Below are 26,049 nucleotides of genomic sequence, written 5' to 3'. Positions count from 1 at the left end.
GTTAATCATTTATTTATTGTTCGCTTCTTATTTCAGAAGCCTGAACTGCACCGTAATTACTTAAAGAGAGGCTATAAAGACCCAAGCTGTTTGTCTAGCAGCCTCATTTATTTTTGCATAGTGAAGAAATTACTCCCCCCAAAATCAGAAAAATAAGAAAAATACCCTTGAGTGCTTCATCCAATTTTAAAGTAAGCGATGTGTTAGTTCACACAACAGTGAGCAATTTAATTCTCAATTAAGGGATTAGATCAAACAATAACTCTGGACCATTTGGCATAATGCAAGCAACTTGGAAAGGAACAGGCACCGCTCCGCAACTGCAGCAAACTCTCTTCCTACACAAACCCGCCGCAGACACCCAAGGTTTCCTTTGCAGGCTGAAAGCGAACAAGAGAGAGCAAGGAAAGAAAAGCAAGCAGAAGGAAACTGGGCTGCCAAAGACTTCAGAGGCCCTAAAACTGAGGGAAACCTCGACGGCCGGCGCAGGGAGCCAGGTTTCCCAAGAGGAAGGTGAAGCCTAGCCAGACCACCGGAGTTTCACCCGACACTGTCCTGTGCCAGCCTGAGGGAAGCAGCCCCAGAGAGCAGCCATCAGGAGGAGGAAGGAGAATGAACCAGGCAGCACATGAGAGCTGCAGCTCTGTCACAGACGTACCTGCGGCTTCCTTCTCCCCACAAAGTGCTTAGGACTTCCAACATTTGCCTATTAAGCCGTCCCTGCACAGTCCCAGACGTCTCTTGCTGCAAGCATTTAAAGACGTTTCCCCTTAATTCCCAGTTCTCTCCGCTTCTTCTGGAAAATGAGCCATGACACATGAGCCATTTACAACGTGCTGCAACTATGACATTGGTTTTATTTCCATGGCAACTCTCCCCCTACTCTCCTCAACTTATAGATATGCATTCCCAGCAGAGTTCGGTTGCAGACACAGATCATTATATTTAATCTGAACGAGTGTGTACCTGAGTTGACTTTATTTCATGAAACCGCGTAAGAAATTACATTTCTCTCACTATTTCCTTCTCTCATGTCCCAGTGTCATTACTTGCGGTGCCGTGCCATTACTTGTTGGCATTTTGCATCAGTACATAATGATCCAATATCAGATAATGTTAAGATGCAAAACCCACTCAAAACACCAGACAGCAATTTTCTGCTCAGTTTCCCAATTTAACCTGAATTGATACTACATTGTAAGTTTGGATGAGGTTCAGGGAGTACTCTAATTATAACAGCATCTTGGGCAGCAGCAGTCACTTGCATCCTGCCTTTTTGATACTGGCCTTGATAGTGCAATTAAAAGGCAAAAGAAAGAACTTCTTTCCAAGATTTTTCCTAATGAACAGTAGGAGGCCCTGACGTTAAACCTCGTCCTTTGATCAGGCTGCTGCCTCCAACCCAACGTAACCCTCAGCTCTAATGGAATTCATCATGTTTTATAAATACCCACTTCAAATGTACACGTTTAACTTCCGCTTCCAAGAAGACAGCAGTGTGACGATAGGCACACCCGGCACCTCCACTGTCTCTCTGCAACTCCGGCAGCAACACCTACTCAGTTTCCAAGTTAAAGAATGTTTTCCCCCCGCTCCTAACCACTAGCACTGCAGATCTTCTCCTATTGAGTCAATTCTGGTCTTTTCTATCCCAGAAGCCACGGAGAAGAGTCACTCAGCAGGTCATGCGCGACGGTAGCGACCCAACGCGAGCTGGGGTATTAACCTACTGACCTGAGGATAACAGGAGACGACAGTGAAGCAGATGGACATAACCAAAGGAAGCTTCTTTTCCTGCAGTCAGACCAAAGAAGCAGGTGAGAGATGTGCTGACCCCACTGGGCAACCCCCCTCAGCCACAGCAGCCCCCGCACGGAGGCGGAAGGCACAGGCAAGGGGGCCCTGCACTGCACTCGTGGGCTGCAGCACGTACTGAGCCCACAGGGTCTGGCACAGGAGCTCCTCCACGGATAAACCCTTCTTCCATGCGCATCACTGAGAGAAGCACCTGATGAGGAGCAGACAGCTAGGAGAACACCTTCTTCATTATCCTTTTCCCCACTAAAACTGTGCACCAGTTCAGCAAATAGTGCGGTGCTGTAGTGTACCCCCATATCCCTGCGTGCTGAGCATGCACACAGCCCTGCTGCTTACCCGAGGCTGGATTTGAACCCGAGGCACTTACATGAACAATTCACATGGTGTGTGATTAAAAAATAATTAAAAAAAAGTGGGTAGAGATTTCCTAAAAGAAAACTTGGAAGTATTCTTCCCAGTTGGAAAGCCACTGGCAAGAGCTGCCTTATGTGCAGCTTCATGGCCAAATAAAAGAAGAAAGCGGATGGGGGTTGGCACATGGAAAGACAGCATGATTGTTCAGAGCAGTGTTTAGCATTTTATGCTGCCTTCATGTGAACTCAGCTGGTGGCGATTTCTGCATCCCTAGTAACCCCTTTTAAGTTGATACCCGTGGATAGTAGTTTCTGCATCCCTAGCCAAGACTATAAAGATAACAGAAAATACACCCACTGCGTTCAGTTAAAACTGCCCCATCTTGCAGAAATGAAGCCTAAATGAGACAAAGCCAGAGTGAGATGTAAATGAAATAAAACCAAAATTTGCTAGTCTAAGATAGGTTATTTCTTTGATGCTATCGGAGATGCATCTTACCGTTTTCCTCAGAAACTTTCTCCACATTCACAGAAGATAGCAATGACAGATGAACAAAAACATTTAGGACACACATAAGTTTAAATTGACATATTAAAACAAAAGCCACAATACTGTTTTGTCACACATCATACGTGCTCAAGCAAGACAACACATGGCTTAGACCATGGTCACGACTACTACCCACATAGACATGGTGTAGTGCGACAGTTCTTCATCAGGTATGAGGTGATACGAGGCTAACTGAGAATCCGAATCGTAAACATCCCCTGTGCAAGTGCAGCCAAGTACCAAACCCCAACCTGCACAAGGGACTGCATCTAGATTTTAAGCAGCTACCTCCCACCACACACATGTACTACCACACACTCCATATTACCAATTACGGTGATAGTCAAGAAACAAAACACTTTCAGAAGAGGAGAAAAAGAAAGACTTCAGCATTTGTTTGTACTCTGCACTGGATACAATGGGATTTTTTTTTTTTTTCTCCTGGGGAGTGGGGAAAGGTGACCAAAGGACAACACTATCTCAGGGCAAGCACACTGAATATCTTGTTCAGGATATTCAACCAGGACATCAAAAAGGGCAAGCAGCAGCTGAATCCAGAACATGCCCTGTGCATCCTCACCACAGCATCAGCTATTGTATTTTGCTTCCAACCCCTTCCCATGTTTGATAAATTATACAGATTAGAAGAGCTCTAACCAAAAGGCCTGGAAGCATATCCCAAAACACTGAACACTGACCTGGGACCACACAAGCTTTGGTTTCCCATTTTCTAGGTCACTGCTCTGAACTGAACCAGGCTGCATCTTGCTCCCAGATAAGAAGTTTTACACAGCTCTCAGAAAACCAAAACCAAAAGCCTGAGGCAAGTTTGGCTGCAACAGCTACAGCACCACTGAAATGTCATTTTTGAAAAACGGCAAAAAGAAGGAATTCAACCCAATGCATTCCCACCTGCGCTCCAGAGGAGCCCTCTTGGGTACCACTGCTCGGGCCGAGGGTGAGGGCATCACAAACTCTCGCTTCGGGCACCAGACCTGGGCTTCCAACTTAAAACCCCTTTTTTATCTTTTTTTTTTTTTTTGCCTTATCTCTGCAATTTGCCTTTAATAAATCATTTTCCTTGAAAATAAACTGCTCCACTGTGCTGTTCACTCATGCATAGGAAATTAAAATGTGTTATAAAACTAATTTATGCGCCCTGTTGGCCACAGCGCCTGTGGAATATGCCTCCCCTGACACACACACTCAGGAAGCATTTGAACATGTTTGATCTGAGTCTTGCTAAACATCATTAGGAACAGCTGAAAAGTTTTTAACTTCTTTTTTCCCAAAAATTAAAAACTTCATTAAAATGGACATTTACACCAGGCTGGGGCAGGGTGGGTGAGGTACCATTCAATATTCCACCCCTGATGAATCTCAAAACATTTTCACTTTTCAATACTGAGGGTGCAAATCGGCCCGATTTCTTTTCATTAGGACTTGTTATATTGTTCTTGCTTCCTTTAAAAAACTGAACGAGAAAAAGAATTGCCAACAAGCTTTAATTTTAATTGATTCTTATTCAATCCAATGAGGTCATGCATGTTTAATTATCATCATCCTTATTACAGATGGAAAATCAACTTCCTCTGATGTTGCTATGTTAATTATCATCTCATTTGTTTAGCAATGGCATCTAGACAACTGATTGAGATTACAGCAAACAAACAGCAAAAAGACCTGTACAGAAGCCATTACAAACAGTGGCCACGATTCAGCAAAGTACTTTGCTGTTTAACAAATTTAGCGCCATTTAAACATCCCTGGTTAGGTCTTCAAGTTAAGAAAACATGCCTGAGTGTTTTTGCTGCACTGCACTTTCAGTAGAAGAAAGGGGAAAAGCGGGAAGAAAATATCATCACATACATTTAACTGATGGGAATAGAGGTGCAGAGTAATTAAAGATGAGCCTCTGAAAGGGACAAAATGTTTCTGAAATGCAAGGCTGTTAGAAACACCAACTCAGGTCTCTTGGGTTAGACTAATTGCGAGGGACAAAACATACTCTGGACAGATTTTCATAAATCCTCTGCAGCTCCAGTAAATCATTAGGTACCTATATACCTTTGCCAATTTGTCCCTTAAGACTGTTAAGTGCCAAGCTGCCTGTTACTGGTGGTAAGTTTTCCTCCTAACGATGCTGTCAATTCAACACTTTTTAAAAGTGAGCCAGGGGACAGATCTGAGAGTAAACAAAACCAACCAAAAACCTGCCGACAGACTGAAAATGCTTCCTTTACTTCTTTTGCTTCACAGAGAAGATAGGTAAACTTGATGTTAATCTCTGCTCCAAGCAAGCATAATTCTTTTGCATCCAAATAAATTGTGGCATCTAGGAGTACAGTTATAGCACATTAGTGCAATGATGCGCGTGACCCAAAATAAGAACATGAGGACCGGGAGACTCTTCAAAGCAGCTGGGTGTACATATCTTTGAAATGGTTATTAAGTTCATTTAAGTACCAAATTAAGCAAAGAGTGGGAGGAAAGACTGATGAAACTATAATTTGATCTCCTGATCCAAGCTTAACCTTGGCTTGGCACCACTGTCTGGTTTTATACTTATTTTTAATTTAGTAATGCTCTGATGATTTATTTCTGTATTAAAGTCTATTCCACAAAAGCACAAAAAGAAACTACTGTATAAAAAGAAAATGCTCCCTCGCAGTTAAAAATGGACCTATTTTACTAGACATGCAGGGATTTCTTGACTAAGCTACCCATAAATCAGCAAGAGAAGGATTGATCACTGGAAAAAAAGCAAGACATGCTATATTGTCTTTCTACAAGGCTATTCCTTGCTAAAATGGAAAATGTGCCACTGTTGTACAGCCCCGGTAACTAATAGGTCTGCAAAGCTCCTTGGTTTACATCAAGACCTCCCAAAAAATCCCAGCCATAACAATTTTACCACGTGCGGCACTAAGAGTCCCTGCTGATCGCTGCTTTGCTGTCCCGGACGTGAGGAGGCCATCAGCCTGGTGCCACAGTCCAGGAAAACTATTAATCTTTTATTATACTTGTCCTCATGAAGGCCCAAGTGATTTTCCTTGGCAATAACTGCAAGTCCCCATCCCAAAATCAGCTGGAACAACCCACCATGGCTAGCAGCAAGCCAGCCATCTGCTTCCCCTATCCCCTCCTTTCTGTTCCAGAAGTAACTGGAATCTCTCCTTTCCTCTTCTTCCACTTTCCACTTTATTTTTAGAGCATCCTTCAGTCAGAGCTCAGTTCCCCAACAGTAAGCAATACTGCATAATGTCTGCTTTTCTCTCCTTACAACCACATTTTCTTCCAGCAGAATTATAGTGGAAACATTACATCTGTTGAGCAGTGGACAGAGAGCTTTACAATGTGAAGAAAACCAAACATCACGTAGATTAGATAGATCTAGATCCTGAAATTCACTCAGAGGAAGGTGAAATACCTTCCATAAAACCTTGCCATCTAAAACAAAAGAGATTTTTTTTTTTTCCCCTCTCTCGGAAATGGTGACAATCTCATGACTGCCCACATAAAAGTACAGATGCCTACGGACAAAGAAAAAAGCCAAAACCCAGTGCTCATGCCGTTTATTTCTTCTCTGTATTTTCAGCCTGCTTCTGGGCTGATACCCGCACAGCTGTCAACTGAAGCAAAAAGATAAGCCTAACCACTGGGCTGATACAACATTAGTTACCAAGTGTTCACATCCCTTTCCTTCACCGAAAAAAAAGGCAAGGCAGTAAGACACCCCATGTCACTGTGAACGCTGCAGCGATACTGAGAAGAGAAAGGAATGTTCAGGAGAACGACTCTCAGCCACCCCATCCTCCATTATAAACCAAATTAACACCTGCTTTTCAAGCTGATAGAATAAACATTATAATGGCAGCACTCGTTCTTACGACCAACTGTTTGATTTTTCTATGCAATGCAAACACACGCAGGCAGGAGCAGCTTTTCACACACCCATTTTGCTGCATGAATTAATCTGTCCGAACAGCTTCGTATCAAAATCTGTCTTATCGGCCCTTCCAGTGCACACAGCCCACCAAGCACCAGGGAACATCCCAATTCCCTCTACACTTGGAGAAAAACATAACAAGCTGCATCCCCAAACCCCTTCTCGGTGCCAGCCTCTGCTTCTGCCTCTGTTTTGGCAACAACCATTCTCGACACGTTCCATGGTTCAGCTCCAGCCCTGCTCAGGACCGCCACCAGTTCCAACATCCAAAGCAGCTCCTCCCCTGGAGACTGCGGTTCTCCAACTCTTCTGGTTTTCTGCCTACACAAGGTTTGTACAGAGGATTTCACAAAACTGCTTCTTGGCACCCTGCCTTAGATCATTTCCCACACCTAAAGAAAAATTTCTGTCATTGTAATAGGAAAAAAAAAAAACAACCAAAACTATTTCTTTCCCCTAAAAAAGCAGCCAGAAACAGGAAATCACAGAGTCATTAAATCCCACGTGGAAACTGCATTTATGGAGAATCTCTGCCGAGCTCTGGGAAACCTATCAGGATGCTCTTTTCTCCCAGGGCTGGACTTGACAAGAACATCGATGCTAAACAGGGAGCGTGAGAAGGCAATTATAAGGTGTGCATTTGTGAAAATGATTGATGGCTTTTCTAATTGCAAAGAAAAAATAGAGCTGTGGTGGTGGGGGCAGCAATGGTAACAGAACGGACGGTTGCCTTTTCACACATCAATCTAACACTTAGCAGAGAGCAGAGCTCTTTAAAAGCACCTCTAGGTAGGGACTTTGGGAAGAATTTACGAAGAGCAGCAAACCTGAACCTCCCTCTCTTGTGGAGGTTGTTTCGGATGCACCGTGGAGGAGCCCACGCCATGCCGAGCCAGGAAGCCCACCTTATCCCAGCGCAGAAACCTCCTCTTCAGCCCAGTTCTCCCATCCCAGACCAGCTTGCTCCAACTACAAAATCTTTGAGGTCTTATGGCACCACGCAAAGCCACTGAAAGGCGTTCACTTAAATACTTCATGTCTCCCCCCACTCCAAAACTGTTTTTTCCTGAAGGGAAACCACAGAGAGTGACAGAAGGGGTAAGGAAGGAGATGGCCATGCTCCGCTGGTGTCCGAGCAGCGACGCGGTGCTAGCAGGCAGTGCCGCAGGCTGCGCTGGGTTAACGGAGACACCACGCCAGACTCTTACCGCTAAAGAAGGACCAGGCTAAAGAAGGCCAGGATGGGCTGCAGGGCAAGGCAGACAAGCCCGGTGCAGAGCCCAACTTCCAGCCCTCCTTACCGACAACTCATTTCTTTGCTGTGTCAGACTTGAACCAGTTCCCTCCTTCCTCGAACAGATGGGAGTTTGCCCAGGCATTAATCGGAGCAAAGCGAGCACTAGTCAGATTACGCTAAGAACAACCCCAGCCTGACGCTCATTAGCAAGTACCTGCTCATCTTCTAAGGAGCAGAGCAGCTACAAGGCAACTGGGATCTGAGAAAGGTGTTCATTAAACACCACGGCACACAGCACAGAGAAACCCAACATCCTCAACCACCATGTCAAGGCAGGGACTTGGCCAGAGAGCTAATCACAGCAAAGAGCTCCCAGCCTCCTCTTTCCCCCGAACAGTCCTTTGCTCTGCCCAGATCCTCTCGGGATTGGATGCACAGTCGGTTTCTGATTTGGGGATCCCAGAAACCTTAATGTGACGTGAGGACTGTCCCCCACCTCACCCTCCCTGCACACAGGATTCAAGCACAGGAGCTGAAGCGGCAGGGCTCATGGCAGGGGAAGCAGGAGCAGTGACAACCCAGCACCTCACCAGACCCATTAGGATCAGCACAGCTGATGCTCCTCCGAAAGCTGCCTCGCAGCAGGGGCTCACCAGGCAGGCACCCCCTGCCACGGCACGAAGCCAGACACCCGGCAGTCACTGCACACTGTCATGGAGAGGCACCGGGGAGAGCTGCAGTCTGGAGCCTCAAAACCCAGCAATGAGAACGTGTTCGTACGCATTTTCATTGACATATGAATGCAAAAAAAAAATCACGGGCAACACCATGGGCTGCCAGTCCCCAAGCTGTTCTTTGAAGGAGTCCAACACACGTAACTGCCAAGGGCCGTGCAAGCACCAGCCTGGCTGCAAAGGCAGCAAACACCAACTTCTCACATCTTCTTCCCCAAAGACCAGGAGGTGGGGAAAGGGTGGGTGCACCTGCATGCGTGTGGGGGTGGGGGACCACCACCCTGCAGTGCCATGCCTCCAGGAACCCAACAGCCAGCCTCTTGTCAAAACTCTTCTTTATTCCAACCTGCAATGCTCAGTTTGAAGTTTGAGCTTCTCTGATGTGTCACTTCCCGTGACAAATGATGCGGCCATGGGACCGTGTTCCAGAGACAAGCAGTCTCTCTCTCAAAGCTCGGCATTCAGCAGTGATTCTTCCATCCATAGGATGCATGTGCACAGCCCACCACGGAGAAGAGCAGTGTCTGCTACAGACCAAACCTGCACCCAGCTCACAGCACTCTCAAAGGTGCTGCTTGATCCAGGCATGAACCAACTGTAAAACAAATCCTCCCAGGAAAGTCCGGTCTTCAGAGTAACGGTGACTGACTGGAGAGAGCCGGCAGCCAGGACATCTCTCACACACGCCAGAACACCCACAGCATCGCTCCTCTCTGCTGCCCCCAAGTCACACCCTACCTACAACTGTGCCCTGCCACATTATCCCCTCCCTTTGCCCCCTGTGTGACTCTCACCTTATCAGACGTCCTTCCACACCTCCAAGGTCCTCAGGATCCCACAACTGTGCGTTTCTGGAGGTGCTGGTCCACACTAGCCCACTAGCCCCACACATGCCGCAGCAAGGCAGGGGACTGCTGCCCCACACAAGGTGGTCTGTGGCCTTGATCCTATCCCACCGCAAAGCAAACGCCTCCACACAGCCCAGCTGGCAGTGGTACCTCCAACTTCCCTGAGAAGCTCTAAGAAACCAAAAGCAAATGCCAGAATTTTAAAATACCCAAAACCACACACAGGCAGGCTCAGCAGTGACCTGGACAAGTGACAGCGGCAGAACCACCAGGAACTCACAAACCCGGCCTTCTCCAGCTCTTTCCACTTGCAGATTCCCAAAACAACGTGTTAGCCCCAGGACCCAGGGGTGAAGAGGTGGCCACGGCTGGCTGGGCTGGCCAGCATGGCGACGAGGCACGTGCGATGGCCACAGGTGGCCAAGGTGAGCACCCAAGATGGGACCGCGGCCACCCGCCCCGTGCTGCCCAAGCCCGGGTTTAAGGGACAACCCCCACGACACGCTTTGTCCTTTAAACCTGTGACATGCAACCCCGCTTCCCACAGCAGGCGCACATGCTGTACAAGCACCATGACAGCGCTCAGCACGTTAACCTCGAGAAGGTCGAGGCGACCCAAGGCAGAGCAGCGAGCCAGAGCTCTGGGCATGGAGAGAGCAGGGCAGTTCATAAATCCTCCGCTGCTCCCAAGCAGAGGCAGCTGGGAGCTCCCATGGCATCAAACACTGCTTCAGCCAATGGATATGATAATAAGGATCTATTTTTCTTTTAATTTAAACTATGCCTATTTATGTGCCACTGACTGAAAAGGACAGTGAATTAAAGTGCACATGAAAGAAAATCATAGCCCTCGGCACTTGCTCTCAAACACTCTTTTTAAGTCTGCCTGATGAAGGGCGGCTATATTTTGTCACTGAGCGCAATCCGCTCGATTATCACGTCTTTATTTTGAATACCCACCTCCAAAGTCATTAAATACTTGCTTCTTAACGAGAATAGACTGGTTTTGGCCAATAAATCACTTAAATGCCATCTGCCAAAGCAAAAAAGACATTCAAAGAGCCAAATTCCCCCAACTCCTTTTTGCATATTTTCCCCTCAGTTTCAGATTTAGAGAGAAAAGACATTTGTATAATCCATCAACGGCAGCTTTCTCCTAGGGGGAGTGTGAACAGACCACAGAAAAGGCGCTGTTTGGCTTTGACTTGCAAAACCACTTCATGGACTACTTTGAAACAATCCAGTCAGCGGGATATGAGCTCTGTATATTGGTGTTGCCCCAGATTGTTTTTGTTTTTATTCATAAGACTATTTCAGTGAAAACAGGCTGTCTGAAGCTTAATTCTACTAGAAATTGTTAAATAATTCAATACCCATCTTTTCTGTCTCTTTAACGCCTCTGAAAAATCAAAACCCTTCACAAATTAAAGGCCAAATCCTGTTTACTCTTTCCTTTTCTAAAGCAACTTTGACATCAGAAAAGGCTGTTTTTATGACTTGGGCTCAGATTAAAAGTTCTGATAGTGTGACTTTTCTTTTTTCAAATCAGGAGCAAGCTTTTTTTTTCTTTTTTTTTTTTTCTTTTTAATCAAAATACTTCCCTTGTGCAAAGCTTTAAAAATACAAAGGCAAATGCTTCCAGTATGGTCAGCTTGCTTTCTTTATAGAGATTGGTTACATTAACATTTTATACCAATAAATTATGACTCCCCTCAGGAAGGAGGATTTGCTCCCTTTCCCTGCACCCCCTGGTCACCTCCCGCAGGGACAAGCCCGCAGGCTAACCGGCCCTTGCCCACTTTTAAAGGCTTTTCAGGAAGAAGCCCGCTTTGACTTCAGTGCTTGGAGGACTTAAAAGTTTTACCTACAGTAACACCTTCAGTTTGGCAAAGAGCCGCGGTTTCAATGAAAACAAGCTCCCACTCAAGGCTGTGAAGGGCTCCTGGCTGCAGGAGGGGTTAAATGTGCCCCAGGCTCTGAACTCAAGGGATGGGGGTCTCCTCCACCCCAGCACAAGCACAGCCTTCTCTGGGCACCACCCAAACCCCACTCCAGGCTCCAGCATGGTCTACCTAAAAAGCACACAAATGCTGCCTTCTCAAGGTCACTTGGCCAAAGTGGCCAAGCGCAAGCCCCTTCGGGTCCCTCCGCTGTGTCCGTGCCATGACCCGCTGGCATCTACGACGACAATATCGGCCACGATGCTCAGAAGCTGCAAAACCAGAAACACTGATCCTTCGCTCCAGCAGCTTCTCTCGAGCTCACCCAAAAATCACGTGGCTTGTAGGGTCTCCATGCCCAAACCCTGGTGTTTGGGGGGAACCTCGCCGTGTTTCAAGTGGGGTTTGGGTCAGCCCCAGCTTCTGGGTGCAGCCAACATCTGCAATCCCAAGGACAGTCTTAGAAAAACAGAGAGACCTGAAACAACACACAGCACTACGCTGCATGGAGATTGTTGGTCATCTGGTTACGTACACTTGTATCTCAGGAGCACCTTCAAGCACAGGCTTTATAGTCTTTCAAGCAGTGACACATAAATCTGTTCATCTTGTAAAACCTGACACTATTGCAAATTATTAGACACTCTTCTTTAATGCTTTGCACAAAATTACGTAATATTAAAAATGACCAGATGAAGAATTTATTGTAAAAATGCTCAACACCAGCAACCTCAGCTTCAAAACGTCCAAAGCTCACAGCAGGTATCTCACACCACAGGGAATCTCTGTGAAGTTTAAGAGCTTAAAATTAGCATGCTAGTGAGTGAAAGTCACTTTGTACAGTGGGTTGAGGTTCACTTCTCCCTGATACCTTTAAAATAAAAATCAAGAAAGTCAATGAAATGTTTTTTTTTTCAATCTGTGGCCTCAAATCATCACACACAAAAAAATTATATATATCTCATGACTAAAAGGAAAACCCAAACTGAGAAAACTGAAAACGTTCTTGTTTTCAAGTACTTTTGAAGGTGGTAAAGCACTTGATGGTTTTAATTTAATCCAGAAATGGATGACAAAGTTATTGAGGTCACGATACTGACCTAAACCTTCCCACTCCTAGATTCTGAGCCCAAACAAGACTGCCCCAAACTGAACACTGATGGAAAAAAATCCCTCTATTTCTTCTTCTGTTAGCTTGTTTTCAAGTTCTTAGAGGCCAGCCCGGAGCAACCAAACCTTAAGAGCCACGTACCTGGAAGCACGAGTCTCCAGCAACCACACTACGGATGGATGGGGTTTGATTTGTTCAGACGTTTACATGAGAAGATGCTTCTAGAAGCTCTCTTCCCAGAAGCACTAACAAAACCTTGCCTGTGGAAGAACATCCGTCCTGTCCCCATGCTGGGCTGAGGTCTGGGTCAAGGTACCTGGGGGCCAGGGGGATTTTTGCTGTAAACCCGACAAGAGGACGCTGACCTCCGGGACATGCAACTGCAGCCCCGACAGGGCTTGCCGGAGAACCAGGCTTCAAGGAAGAGAAAGCATCTGGGTGGGCAACACAGAGCTTTGCTTTCTGTGAGCTGTGTGAGAAAAGAGGCTTTAGAGACTGAGACGGATCACCAGTACCATTATCTTATCTTTGCATTTGATTTAAATTTTATATGAAGCTGCTAAAGAGCTCCATAAGCATTCTGCAGCTGCTGTGACATTCACACACATCCAGCCCCTCTAAGCGAACACCTGCACACAAGTATCTTCCCAGACATACCAGGTGAGCTTTCCACATGCAAGTTATCCTTCCCGCCCCACGTCTGGCTCCTATGGAAATCAGCTGTCCCTTGACTTCCAAAGCAGGTATGCCAGAAGAGTGGGAACATTTCACAGCTGCCCTCATACAGAAACGGGAATCTTCCTGCAGTTTGTAGATGTTAAGTCACAAAGCACTCATTTTAAAAATATTCAGCAGTTTGTACAAATAGTTTTCTCGGGAGTTTGAGCTTTTTCAAAACAAACCAACAGAAACCCAAGAAATAATCCTTGAAATTCTGCCCTTTGCTCGCATCACCTACGTTTAACAGTCTGCCACGTCTCTTGAGCCGCTACATGGCTCCTGGTAAACTGCCACACTGAGTACTCAAATGTTGGTGGAAATATCTGCGCTAGTTTAAGCAAACCTGTCTAAACCTTTCTGTCGAGGTTTTGATGTGCTGCTGTATCATGCTTAGCCCTGCAAAGGTGGAGACGTGCTAAGGGAACACGTTGTTCTGGACGTGAAGATGCACTTGCATCATTTCACGTCACTGCAGAGGTTATTCCCGAGAGCTCTGTTACTCCTGTGGCTCTTTCAGGGTTTGTGCATATCCTGTGTGGAGAAACGTTTCAGAGTGTAGAACGGTTTCCTGGAAGAAATTTCAGTGGTTATACTAAAACAGGAAAGAACACACCATTTATTTGATTAAAATAAAGAAAACACCCAAGTTTTTTGTGCTTTTGAAAGTCATCACGGGATGGATGGCTGCTGGAAGCACTCAGGAAAAACAATAGCTAGTGGTTTCTGGAATTAAATATATATTGAGAAATAGAAATACATATAAACATAGGTAACAATAATAATCACCACAAATACCTCCAGTCTTACTGAAAATGAAATGCACAGCAACCAGAGTGGGAGATGACCTCAACTCCATTTGCAGTCTATGACTGAGGGAACAGTTTATATTAAACACCGCCAGCATTTTGTTCAGCAGTACAATTAGGCACCTTCCCCCCACCCACATGACGCATTCAATAACCCAAAACCCCTCCGATTTTTTTCCATCTCGACCTCCGCATCATTTACACAACCGAGATGAGAGTTCGCTCTTTCATAAGTACGTTGCAAGAGCAAATTCATTAGCATTTGTGAGGCTGAGATAACAGGTAATTGGGTGGGTTAATTCAAATTATTTTAATCTTTAAAAAACCCAAACCTAACAGCCTTTCTATTCTTTTACAATCCATAACTCTCAGAACCGATTTCCTCCTCGCGGTGAACTTAATACTAATTAAATGAGCTTTTGTCTTCCAACATCAGTAAAGATTAAGTGCCACATAAAACAGCTGCAGCAAAGCCCCATCCAAAGCCCAATTTAACCCCTGAGCTGCCTCCCAGCTGGTGCCTCACGCACTGTGTGCCTGGGAAGAGCCGCTTTTGTCACCTCTGAAGTCACCCGAGGGCTTCTCCTTCAGCCCCAACACATTACAGGGGGTTGCTGCTAATTAATGGAGCCATTCAGCAGCGCTTTTACCTCTTGGACTCAACTGATCTGCCCGGCCAAGTGTGGAAAATGCAAAGAGAAAGTCAGGAAACGCATTATATTGTAAATAATCTATCAGTTGGGAACTGTGGGGTCACAGCACTGTCAATGGACTCACAAACCATCAACAAGCAGCAAAGATTCGAGTTGCTTTTCTCTCTGGTGGGATACATGAACTACTGCCAGTAGAAAAGCGCGACGACCCCAATTTCCACACTCAGGTAAGTGCTCCTAATCCTCACGGCTGCTTAATATGCACCATTTGCTTGCTTGGCTTCTTGAAGAGACACAGATGCAAGAGTGCATTTAATTGTTTTCCAGAATCAGACCCCTGGAGCCATCAATATCTCACATATGTAATTATAAATCATGGGTCTTGCAGCCGAAGCGCAATCAGCACATCTAGCCGTAAATCCTCCAGATATCAGCAATTTCTCCAAAGCTGCTTTTTGACAAAACCTGATGCAGCATGAACTAAATAAGTCAGGCAGAAGAAACTGCTGGCATTGAGGTCTGCCGCCCACCAGTGCTGCACCACTGGACAGGCCCCAGTAAGCCCCCCAAAACCTCACGCTCTGCCAGGTGGGAAATGAATCATTCCCAGAGATCATTAGAAGGCAGACCCCACCCTGGGACACCCCAAGACCAGATCAGGTCATCGATCCGCAATTCACAGCATTTCCAAACAGCTTTTTTGGACCTCTCACAGGACATGGAAAGCATCATCTTTCTTCCTTTTTTTGTTGACACACAGGTCTTCCAGACTCTCAGTAAACCCTGAGCAAGGTACATCATTAATAACAAAGGACTGGTTATATCCTGGCTATATCTCCTGGAGCAAAGTATGCCCAGATACATAATGCTGCAAGCACGTATTCATTTATACACACACGTTAGCACCATTTGAACTAGGAAATCAAAACAGCTCTGCGAGAGCTTGTGCTGATGAAGATCAGGATCTATGGGATGGCCATTTCATATGTCACTTACTGTCTTGCCTTCTGTGAGAACTCATTTAGACATGATACACTATGCTGTAATCACAATTTTATCTTCTGGGCAGAGGAGGTCTGTAAGCCTGGCAAGGGAAGCCTCGCTGGGAAATGCACGCACAACTGAGTGCTAAGAGTGAGGGTACCTTTGTGTATCAGGATTTTAAGTGTTAATGAAAAAAATAAATACAAAAGAAGATGTATTACAGAGCCTAGGTATTGCGTCAGCATCCCTCCTAGGCACCAAGAGAGACTATTTCTTGCAAGGGAAGTTATTGGATAAAGCACGAGCCTGGAGCCAGTTTGAGACTGGGCCATATTTTAGATGGGTTTCATGCCATCAGCTCTTTTTGTCTGGATAATTATATCTTGTGAATTATCCATGAGAGAAAATTGTCTCCAAACACATTCACACAGCTGTCTGTCTCCAGTCTCCACGGCGGAGTATTGGGTAGAGGCTGCCACACCAGGGCTTACAAGCACGCTGGAGCGGCTCTCGTGGGCTGGGGAACTTCTCTTGGGGCTGCCATGGTCCCTACGCACCAAAAGTAAAAAAAGAGAGTAAAACAAAAAAAAAAAAAAGGAATGAACTGCTTTACTTTGCTCCCACTCTTCTATCCTAAAAAGCTTCTAAAAAACTAATGTACCTCTGTATACTATAATTTCAGAATTTCCTCTAATCCCATGCCTAATTACATGGAGCACTGCACTAGTATCCCTTCCACACAAATATTGCTATAAAGTGTACAGTTTTCATAGCACTATACGACAAAAAAAATAACTGTAGTCATTTATTTCTGGTCTGTATGTGGTTACAGAACATAATGCAATGAGACAGTATTTTTCATTAGCTTTTTGTTGTGGACACTGCCCATTTATCTTTCTCATAATCCTTCCCCCAGTGCATGTTAACAATGTTATTTTAGTATGTTGTTCAATTATTTAGCATCGCTGGGAGGCTGCTGGGTCTGTTAAGAAGCCCTTTCCCAGAGCTCGCTTTGGAGGCAGTGCCCCTCCCCCTCCTGGCTCCCCTGAAGCCCCGAGTCCCCTGCACCATGGCCTCCAGCACCCGTGCCCACATTACAGACGCCTTTAACAAAGTCAGAGTGGACGATCAGGTCACACATCCTTGCTGCTGCCAGTCAGGTGTCTCCACGAGCCTCCTCTCATTCATTAGTGGCTCATCTCAGCAGCACTGGAGAGCCCAGCAGGCAGACCCCTGGCATTGCCAGGCTGTGGGTGCCATGGGGCTCCCCACACATCAGCTGCTCCTAGGCTGTCTCATCAGAGATGAAAATGGATGCAACTGGTGCAGAAAGATTACAGGAACCCCAGAGCAACACCTCTCACACCTTCCAGCTCCTCCTAAGCAGTAACTGTTTGAACTCTGCTTAAAAGCAGAAATACGAGGCTCAATATCCACATTTTAGCACCATGCACGGATTTTCTTTTAAAGGTAAAACAAGCACCAGAACAACTCAATACGAAATTCTGCCCAACGCAAGACAAGTCCCACAGCAAACCCATCATTCCTACAGCAGGGGATTAGAAGCACATAAAACCTCCAGGCACCGCTCGCTCGCAGTACCTGCTGGCTCTCAGCACTGAAACAAGAAAAAAAGCATGTCGGTAGATCTGGAGTTGTGCGTAAGCATCCAGCATCCCTGTGACCCCATGTACACTCCTGGCCTAAATCATCTTAAAAATATGACATTCTCCTAGCACTAGGCACTGACCTGCCCACCCTGCCTCTTCACAGTCACTCACCCCTTCGGCTCCCCATAGCTCTCGCCCTCCTCAGTCCATCACCTCTCCCCCCTGCTCCTCTCACCTGCCACCAGGCACCAAGGGCCACAACGCAGCCAGTCCCTCCCCACCTGCCCCTGCCGCAGCTCGCCCCCCGGAACCGCTCCCCTCAGCCCACGGAGACTGAAATTCAAACCTCGTTCTTGGAAGACAGCAGAACAGGAGGTTTGGGTGGGTCCAGCCTCCTTGGTGCCCCTTGCCTGACAGGTTTTGAGCCACAGCAAGCTCCCAGGCTGCTGTCACAGCCGCAGGAGACATCCCGCACGTCAAAGCTTGCCTGGTTTCTCCCAGCTAAAGCAGTTTAACAAAAGAGGCTGCTCTTCCTCGCAAGTCTTTCTTGACTTTTACACCCACTGGCCAAGAAAGGCTTATCTCCCAACAGATGCTCCACTTCCATCCCCCTGCAGAGGCACCACCGTGGGCAGCGCAGTGGGGCTGCCGTGGGCACTGCCAGCACCGCGCTGCTGAGGGCTTCCCAACGCCTCCGCTCACCTCCTGTATACCCCAGTCCTTCAGCCCCTCCTTGAACAAGGCCAGCAGCTTGCATTTGGTTAAAATAACTGTTTATTGCTCATAGACTTGATTCCTTTCCAGAAAAAACTGTCAGTTCCTCCACTGACAGCTGAATATGCTGTCTGGAACAAGGGAGCCCAAAGGAATAAAACAGGTCTCTGTGTAAATGGGAATAGATCCCATTTCAGCTTCCAGGGATTATATCATTGACCAAAGCACAGATATTTTGGGTCAGGATTCAGATCAGGCACAAATCTGCACATATACACTGCTCTAAAAGATAACAAAAAATGTTTTTACAAATACAAGCGAAAAAAACCAGAAACAAAAGGAGGGCAAGGATAACCTGCATCCTTTATCGGATGCAAGGGGGAACAAAGGGTGACAAAAAGGCTGAGGTCCTTAATGTCTTCTTTGTCTCAGTCTTCAGTAGCAAGACCAGTTAGCCCCAGGGTACTCAGCCTCCTGAGCTAGAAGACAGAGACAAGGAGCAGAATGAAGTCCCCGTAGTCCAGGAGAAAATGGTCAGTGACCTGCTGCTCCACTTAAGACACGTGGAGGTCTCTGGGGCTGGGTGGGATCCACACAAGGGCACTGAGGGAGCTGGGGGAAGTGTTCACGAAGTCATTTTCCATCATTTACCAGCAGTCCTGGATAAGCGGGGAGGTCCCAGTGGACTGGAAATTAGGAAATGTGATGCCCACCTACAGGAAGGGCTGGAAGGAGGATCCGGGGAGCTACAGGCCTGTCAGTCTGACCTCGGTGCCAGGGAAGGCCATGGAGCAGACCATCCCGAATGCCATCATGCAGCATGTGCCAGACACCTGGGGCATCAGGCCCAGCCAGCACGCGCTTATGACAAGTAGGTCCTGCTTGATGAACCTCCCCTCATTCTACAAGATGACCCACTCAGTGATGAGGGAAAGGCCATGGATGGTGTCTACCTGGACCTTAGTAAAGCCTCTGGCACCGTTTCCCACAGCGTCTCCTGGAGAAACCGGCTGCTCATGGCTTGGACAGTCGTACTCTCCACTAGGTAAAAACTGTCTTGGTTTAATGGTCAGATTTGATGATCTTAAAGGCTTTTTCCAACCACAACGATTCTATGCATCTTTATATGCCCGAGGACAAGCCTTCTCCATATTGAGTGTCACTTCTGGTACTTAGGGGCTCTTAAGGGGAGGTCATTGCCCTCTGCATACCGAGCAGCCCCCGTCTCCCACCCACACCCAGCTATTCCCTCTCCTCCTTACATTTCGTCCAAATGGGCTTGTCCCACACCTGAAGTCTGGAGGGGCTGGACAACCTGAGATACATTTTTACAAAGTTTGGCCTGAGAGGAAACATACTTTTTATTCAAGAAAAAAAAAAAACCAAACAGTACTGTATTTTGTGAACTCAGGCTCAGTTCATGACACAGGAATAATCAATCACCTTATTCCTTATGACTTGCAAAAATTAATGCTGTAATTAAGGTGAAGTGACTTTGTCATATGCAGTTAAACGTAAGACTGTACAAATCTACACAGTTCCTATACTCCCCCAGAGGTTTTGCACATTGTTACCAAATAATACCCCTTTCCAAATCCCTTCATCCTCGCAAGACCCTTCCTGGCATGTGTTCCAGCCTCTCTGAGCCGGCTCACGTTATGACACTACATCCAACCCCCCAGGCTGGCATCTCATTTATCCTCCTGCATTTTGCCTTGCTGCACCCCACCGCCGCAGAGCGCTCAGCCCCCAGGCTCCGTGATGTACCTGATGGGCAGTGAGGGGTCTCCGGCATCCCACCAGTCCTTGGGGGGGCTGATGTACATGCACCACAGCTCCCAGCTGTACCCATGGGCAGAGTTCTCGTACCGCTGCACCTCGAAGTTGTCCTGCTTGATGTTGTCTATGGAGGGAAGAATGACCCTTCTCCGATTTTCCTGAATTCGTGAAAGCACCGGCTCAGCCCTGAGTGGTAAAGAGAAGCAAAGCACAGGAAGACACAGTTAATTTCTCCCGTAATTTGTAGATGAACACCGTAGCTTTTGTACAGCTTGTGCACTTAAATGAGGATAAGAAAAGAGCCATTCCTGACACCATTCAGTCAATGGAAGGGAATAACCGATCCCTCTCTCCTGCAACACGCCAGCCTCTGCCTCGCCCTTCCACTCATCTGGGCTTTTATCCGTGTGCAAATGGCACAGAGGCAAAGCAGTCATGCTACCAAGTTTAAAAGGTTATTTCTGAAAGGCTTGCCCAGCCTTGTCAGCTACAAGGGAGATGCTCCACCTGGACACGTCCCTGGCGTGGAGCTGCCACAGGAGCACAGGGGGCAGCTGCCACACGTGGAGCTCAGGAGCTGCAGCCCTGGAGGTCTGGGCAGGTTTAGCGCTCTCCTGCTCAGCTGGCCATGCAAATTCATGGACCAGCTGAAGCTTTCAGCACAAGGAAAGGACTATCTTCACAAACTAGAGGCATTAAGCTGTGGAAATTAATTAAAGCCTCTGAAAGTGGATCTTATATCTTTGCCTGCAGACCTACTATGCCATGTTTTCTCTGGTGTGCTGGTTTAAAAAGGCGTTATTGAATAATAATTCCATATTCTGAACTATTTAATTTTCAGTTTCGCAGCATGGGCCAGCTGCACAGGCACAAGCAGCTCAGAGAAGGTGCTCAATGACCACCTGGAGACTTTCCATCCAAGAGCTACAGACCATCCAAAGAAACAGCCTCAGGATGGACAACAAGGAGTCAGCTCTTTCCACAGCGGGTAGTTAAGCTGTGGAGCACCTTTGCCCAACGGTGCTGTGAATACCCGAGGTTTACATGGGCTCAATAGGAAAAAACTCAAGAGAAATGCAGTGAGTGTATCTAAATATATAGACACTATGTCTGCCTCACATCTGCAAATTGTTTGACTTCGCTAGCATGCTCTGAAGGAATATTGTACATCCTAACCCTGCCTGTTTATGCTTTCCCGTGCTTCTGGCTATGGTTAGTGTCACAACATCAGCCTAGACAGGCTCTCGGTTTGACGCAACACAGCTGCTCTCACATACTCCTGTTCCACCTGGCTCGTTACCCCGTGCACAGGCGTGATGTGCATCTGCAGGGGAGCTGCACACGGATTCCTCTGCTGTCACGCACGGGTGGGCATCCTGCATGAAAACCATCCACAGGCTGGGAAGCCTGCCTCAAAAACTTCCCTTTTGCACAGCAAGGCCATGAAAGATGCATTTTGCTTAAACCATGCTTTAACTAGTCCAGTCTTCCCCCAAATAATTTAAAAAACAAAACAAAACAAAATAAAACAACCTGCGACCCTAGGCAGAACAGGGTAAAGTATTGAAAGCAGGACTATCAGAAGGGTCTTTTTTTCCCTTGGGACACAGTTTGAGGACTATAGCTACAAAATTCACCCCTGGGACATTTGAATGTGTTCAGAGCTGGGGGGGTGCTCACCCTCACCTCTGCAGCCCAAGAGCCACCGACTACCCTGGGCTCAGGCTGCCAGCATGAGGAGTAACTTGCGCTCTGGGTGCCTCCAGTGACAGCGGCTGGTGCAGAACACCAGTGCCAGTCAAGCCCACGCTGCAGAAAAGCTCACTCTCTATCCCTAGAAAAGATGTTTCAAGAGGTCTGGAAATGGGAGCTTTCTCTGTGTTTCAATAAAATCAGGTGTGAGGACTTCATGACCTGAAGAGAGGAACATTTAGCTGGGAATACAGATATCAACATAAGAAACAACTCTTAAAGACACCCTTCAGCTGCATTGCTGTTACAAAGAATTCATAACTGCGCAGAACTTGTTTGAAGCTGCTAAAGCATTTTTCTGGTGGATGTTACTCTCTGTTCAAATTAGACACAAGTTAGCATCTTCTACCTCCACTTTTCTGAACATGGATCATTTACTTTTTAAACTCGGTTAGAGAAAAGCAAAAAAAAAAAATCAGATCACTGTCAAGCTCCTCTCATGTTCTAGACTCAAACTTAAGCCACTGGAACTCAAATGTTTTGAACCTCTGAAAAAATCCTTGCGAAACACCTTTCACTGCTTCTGCACCTCTGAACTCATTTCCCAGCTGCAGAAGAAACAAATCAATCTAAACCATCCAAGCCTTCCCCAGCGGGGTCCAGCTGCAAAAGGCAAGGAAGCAAGAAATATTTCCTCTTTCAATCCATTGTTGCTTGGGCTTTTTTTTTAAACTTACAGAAATTATTTAAGGCTAAGGAAAATGGGAAATCAACCTGAAAAATATAAACAGAGGGCAGGGGAGTGTGCACACATAAAAGGAGGGAAGAGAAAAGGGTTACAGAAAACAAGGGCAAGGAAAGGTTTTCCTTGTACATTCCCATCGCATCTCATCAGTGGCCATTCATTACAGAAAACAGGATTAATAAATGAGCGGACTTATCTGCAGGCACATCCTTACAAAATGATGGACTGTCCCTTGTTTAACGCACCCCACAAGCTCTAACAGAGACCTTAAGGTTGAGCACCTACCAGCCAGCAGTGAATTCCACGTGAGCATCAAAGAACCCAGTGATCTGGCCAGTGGCAGCTTTCCAGCCTTCAATACGAGCTCGGATAAGGCCTTCCCTCTTCTGGTTGCGCACCACCTTCACGAGGCCTGGGTACCGTTTATTGACGTATTCTTCTAGTGGTGCCTTCAGTTCCTCTAGAGAAGAAGCGCCAGAGAACCCATTGAAATGGTGCAACAGTTTTCACCTAAAATAAACCCACTTTATTGATGTATATGAGCATAACTTACTAGAGCCACACAGCTCTCAACACCACTGGGAGGGACATAATAATTTAGAGTTCATCACTGATGACTTGCAAACGACCACACCGATGCTGGACCGACCACAACCCTTACAAAAGAAATTCAAGGCTGCCAAGAGCATTGCTGTTGGATAACTAAGGAGCCCTTTAGAGGCAAAGGGCAGCAAGAGGCCAGCTAGATCACCTTGCAATATCTAGGTATCACCCCACTGAAACACAAGAATAGAAAGAAGTCATCCATGGATGCCAGACACTAGTGCTCTGAATTCCTGATGGAGATTTTAGCTGAACGGATTGCTAGAAATGCTGCAAAACCCATCTGAAGTAACTTAAATTACATCAAAACTGTGTATGAGCTTCACTATCCTTTTTACTCAGCTACCAGAGTTCTTGGCATCTGCTGTATGTTTTCCAAGCCTGCCACCAGAAAAGTCGAAATTCCCCCCGCTTTTATGGTAGGATGAAAGAGATTTTGGCTTTGTTCAGGAGATCCTCATACCGCCTAGCTCCTGTTCGTTGGAAACTTGATCATTTAATTATGTTGTCTGAGCCCATATACGTTCTATGGCTGTGAAGGTAATGGATCTGTCAGCCTGCAGTCATTACCAGCATTAAACTTTTTTATTGCTACAAGTGTTGAGTATAAAAGACACAAAGGACTTTGAACATGGAAGCATATGAAAGGTTACAATAAGGGGTAAGTACTAGTATGTTTTTTTTCAACAATTTGGAAAAGTGCTAGTGTTCTGCCAGAAACCTTGATCCTTTTACTTGCTAGTGTATCAGCTAAATGCACGAAGATCTACTGATGAGAAGTACTCTGTAAAAGCTAAGCAATACCACTGTGTACCAACACGGACTCTTAACACCATGAAAGCAGTTCCCAAGAATGTCTCTTATCTGTATGAGGCTCCAGGACAGCAGAAAATTAAGATATGGTCTGTGACCCCAAATTATAGTCTACTACCCTTTACACATACTCACTCTCAAGGCAGGGGGCGGGGGGGGGAGCTACCATTAATATAATCCACATGGTAAAATACTTGAGACGTATGAGCTATGAGCACACATGGGCTCCTACACGAAGGAAACGTGGCCATGGAGAGCAAAAGAGCAAACAGCAAGTCCCATCTGCTGGGCTCAGCCCAAGAAATCATCAAAGGAAAAGGGATTATCTGTTCCCTTCCCTTCCGTGCCCTCTTCCAAGCACATAAAATGTGCTTTCTTCAGGCTGCCTTTTTGGGATGGTTCCCCTCACACATCAATTTCCCAAAAGTCTAATTTCACTTTTATGCTGAACTGGGAATAAAAAGAATAAAGCAAATGAGCCCCTTCCTCAATTCAAAGCATCTGCATCACATACATACATCACTCAGCAACTTCCATTTCATGCTGAGCCACTCAGTGAAAAAAACAGTATTTTATTGAGATAACAACTCTCCCAAACGGTTTTAAGGAGACAGAGACACAGATTTCTTGACAGATGAAAACCCAAAAGCATAGTGCTGGCATCTCACGTGGGTTTGTCAGAAGGTAAGTCATTAATGTTGCAGACCACTGCATTACAGCCTAGACTGAACAATTAAAACAACTTTCAAATTCGAGTTTTCATCTCAGTTGAAGGAAAACAGGAAAAATCTCCATGGGAATTGTCTGAGTGGCTTGAAAGAGAGTATAGCTCTAGTGGAACAGGGAAGAATTGTTAACGTCATGTCTCAAAGGCAGCGAAGAGTGAAGCCTGAGAGACTCCTACGCCCAGCATGCTGTGTCACCAGCAGCTGGTCAGAAACTCCCTGGGGAGCCACAGCCACATCCTCCTCCTTTCTGAAAGGATGCTGGACGCCCACCGGTGCCGGGAGCATGAAGGCCAGTACAGCACACCTGTGCACCTGCGAAACGGTGCGAGGTGACCATGGAGGGCTGGTCAAGAAGATGTTTATGATTAGCATCATCCTGACCCATCACCCCATTCATTAGCAGAGACCAGAGTGCCCCTTCTCCTGCCCACAATGCACGCTACAAGCGTCCCAAACGGGCTGCTACCCAAGTGGAGAAACGCTCAAGAGAGACGAAAGCATTAACCAGACATGGGAAAAGTAGCTCCAGGCCCTCTCTTCACCAAAGGCTTCCTTTACAACCTTGCACAGATTTCCAGGCGTTGCTCCCTGCCCTCCCTTCCCGTCTGGCTCAGCCCACAGCATGTGCCTTTGGGGTGAGAACCCGCTTGTGTAAGGTGCCTGCGCAAGCGCAGGGGGCAGAGAGGGCAGCCGCACATCTGTGCTGGCCTGTGCCAGCCTCTCGCCCTGGTCTGCAGCTCCGCAGGAGCAGGGTATGGTGCACAGTGGCTGCCAAGCACCATTTTGGTATTATGAGATACACACTTGGCACTCTACTGGGTGTGCAGCCAGCAGGCACAGGGACGGGGTGGGCTCTGTATTTCATTTCTCAGCACCTCCAGAAGTGCAGGTGTGAAAAATCTGGTACTGGGTAACAGAAGCGAAATGCCAGTCTCCAGGAATGCTCCGCAGAACTCCCACTCACGTATCCAGCAAGCCTTGGCTCAAGCCTCCCCTCGCCACCGAGTAGGGCTGACCTGGCTGCGGCGAAAAGCATCAGTGGAAGCCCCGCACGGGCAGAGCCGCACCGTCAGAGCCCCCCAGCCCCAAAGACACTGATCCCATGGGACAAGGTGTGCTCAGCTCCTTCCACATGAGGTCTGGCAGGCTGGAAATCATAACTCACATGCAAATCTAATCTTAATCCAAGTCATTTGAAGTCACTCCTGATTTCACCCCACTTTCTCCTTCACTCAGCACCCGCTCATTGAGTGCCATCAGCATAACAGGAAAACAACTCGCGGCAGCTCTGACATGCGTTATCCAAAAACACGTGGCTTCAGGCCGAAGGTGCGGAGAGCTGCTGCATTAAGGTCAGTAGCAGTAAAGCTTTTCGTCTGTCATATGAACTTAAGAAATATTTCACTCCCGACTGTTGTACCTTTGCAGCACGCACCAGGGCTGTAATAGGAAGGTTGGGAGGTCTGAAGGAGTATGCCAGGAATTAAAAGACTTGCACTAACGGACAACAGCAGATACCCTTCGCTGAAGGGAGTCAGCTTCCACATGAACTGGCAACCTGGCCTTTGGATCTGCTGTTTCAAGGGCTTCATGCAAACTAAAGCAGGGGAGTAAGCATCTCACAGTCCAGATAACTTGCTGCCATTCTCTCATCTGTGCCTT

General features: G+C 46.7%; 1 protein-coding gene across 1 annotated transcript in view; it reads right to left on the bottom strand.

The window, feature by feature from the left end:
• The window catches only part of GALNT17 (polypeptide N-acetylgalactosaminyltransferase 17), a 214,681-nt gene that overhangs the window by 106,824 nt on the left and 81,808 nt on the right, over window positions 1-26,049 (bottom strand). The window contains exons 4-5 of the mRNA XM_037375128.1: window positions 22,529-22,703; window positions 19,795-19,992 (exon numbers count right to left, since the gene is read on the bottom strand). Coding sequence (XP_037231025.1) covers window positions 19,795-19,992; window positions 22,529-22,703 — 373 coding nt within the window. The remainder of the gene's footprint in view (window positions 1-19,794; window positions 19,993-22,528; window positions 22,704-26,049) is intronic.

Source organism: Falco rusticolus, chromosome 1 (genome assembly GCF_015220075.1).
Source record: "Falco rusticolus isolate bFalRus1 chromosome 1, bFalRus1.pri, whole genome shotgun sequence".
Lineage (NCBI taxonomy): Eukaryota > Metazoa > Chordata > Aves > Falconiformes > Falconidae > Falco > Falco rusticolus.
Note: the sequence above shows the minus strand (reverse complement) of the source record. Positions and strands in the feature narration are given on the sequence as shown.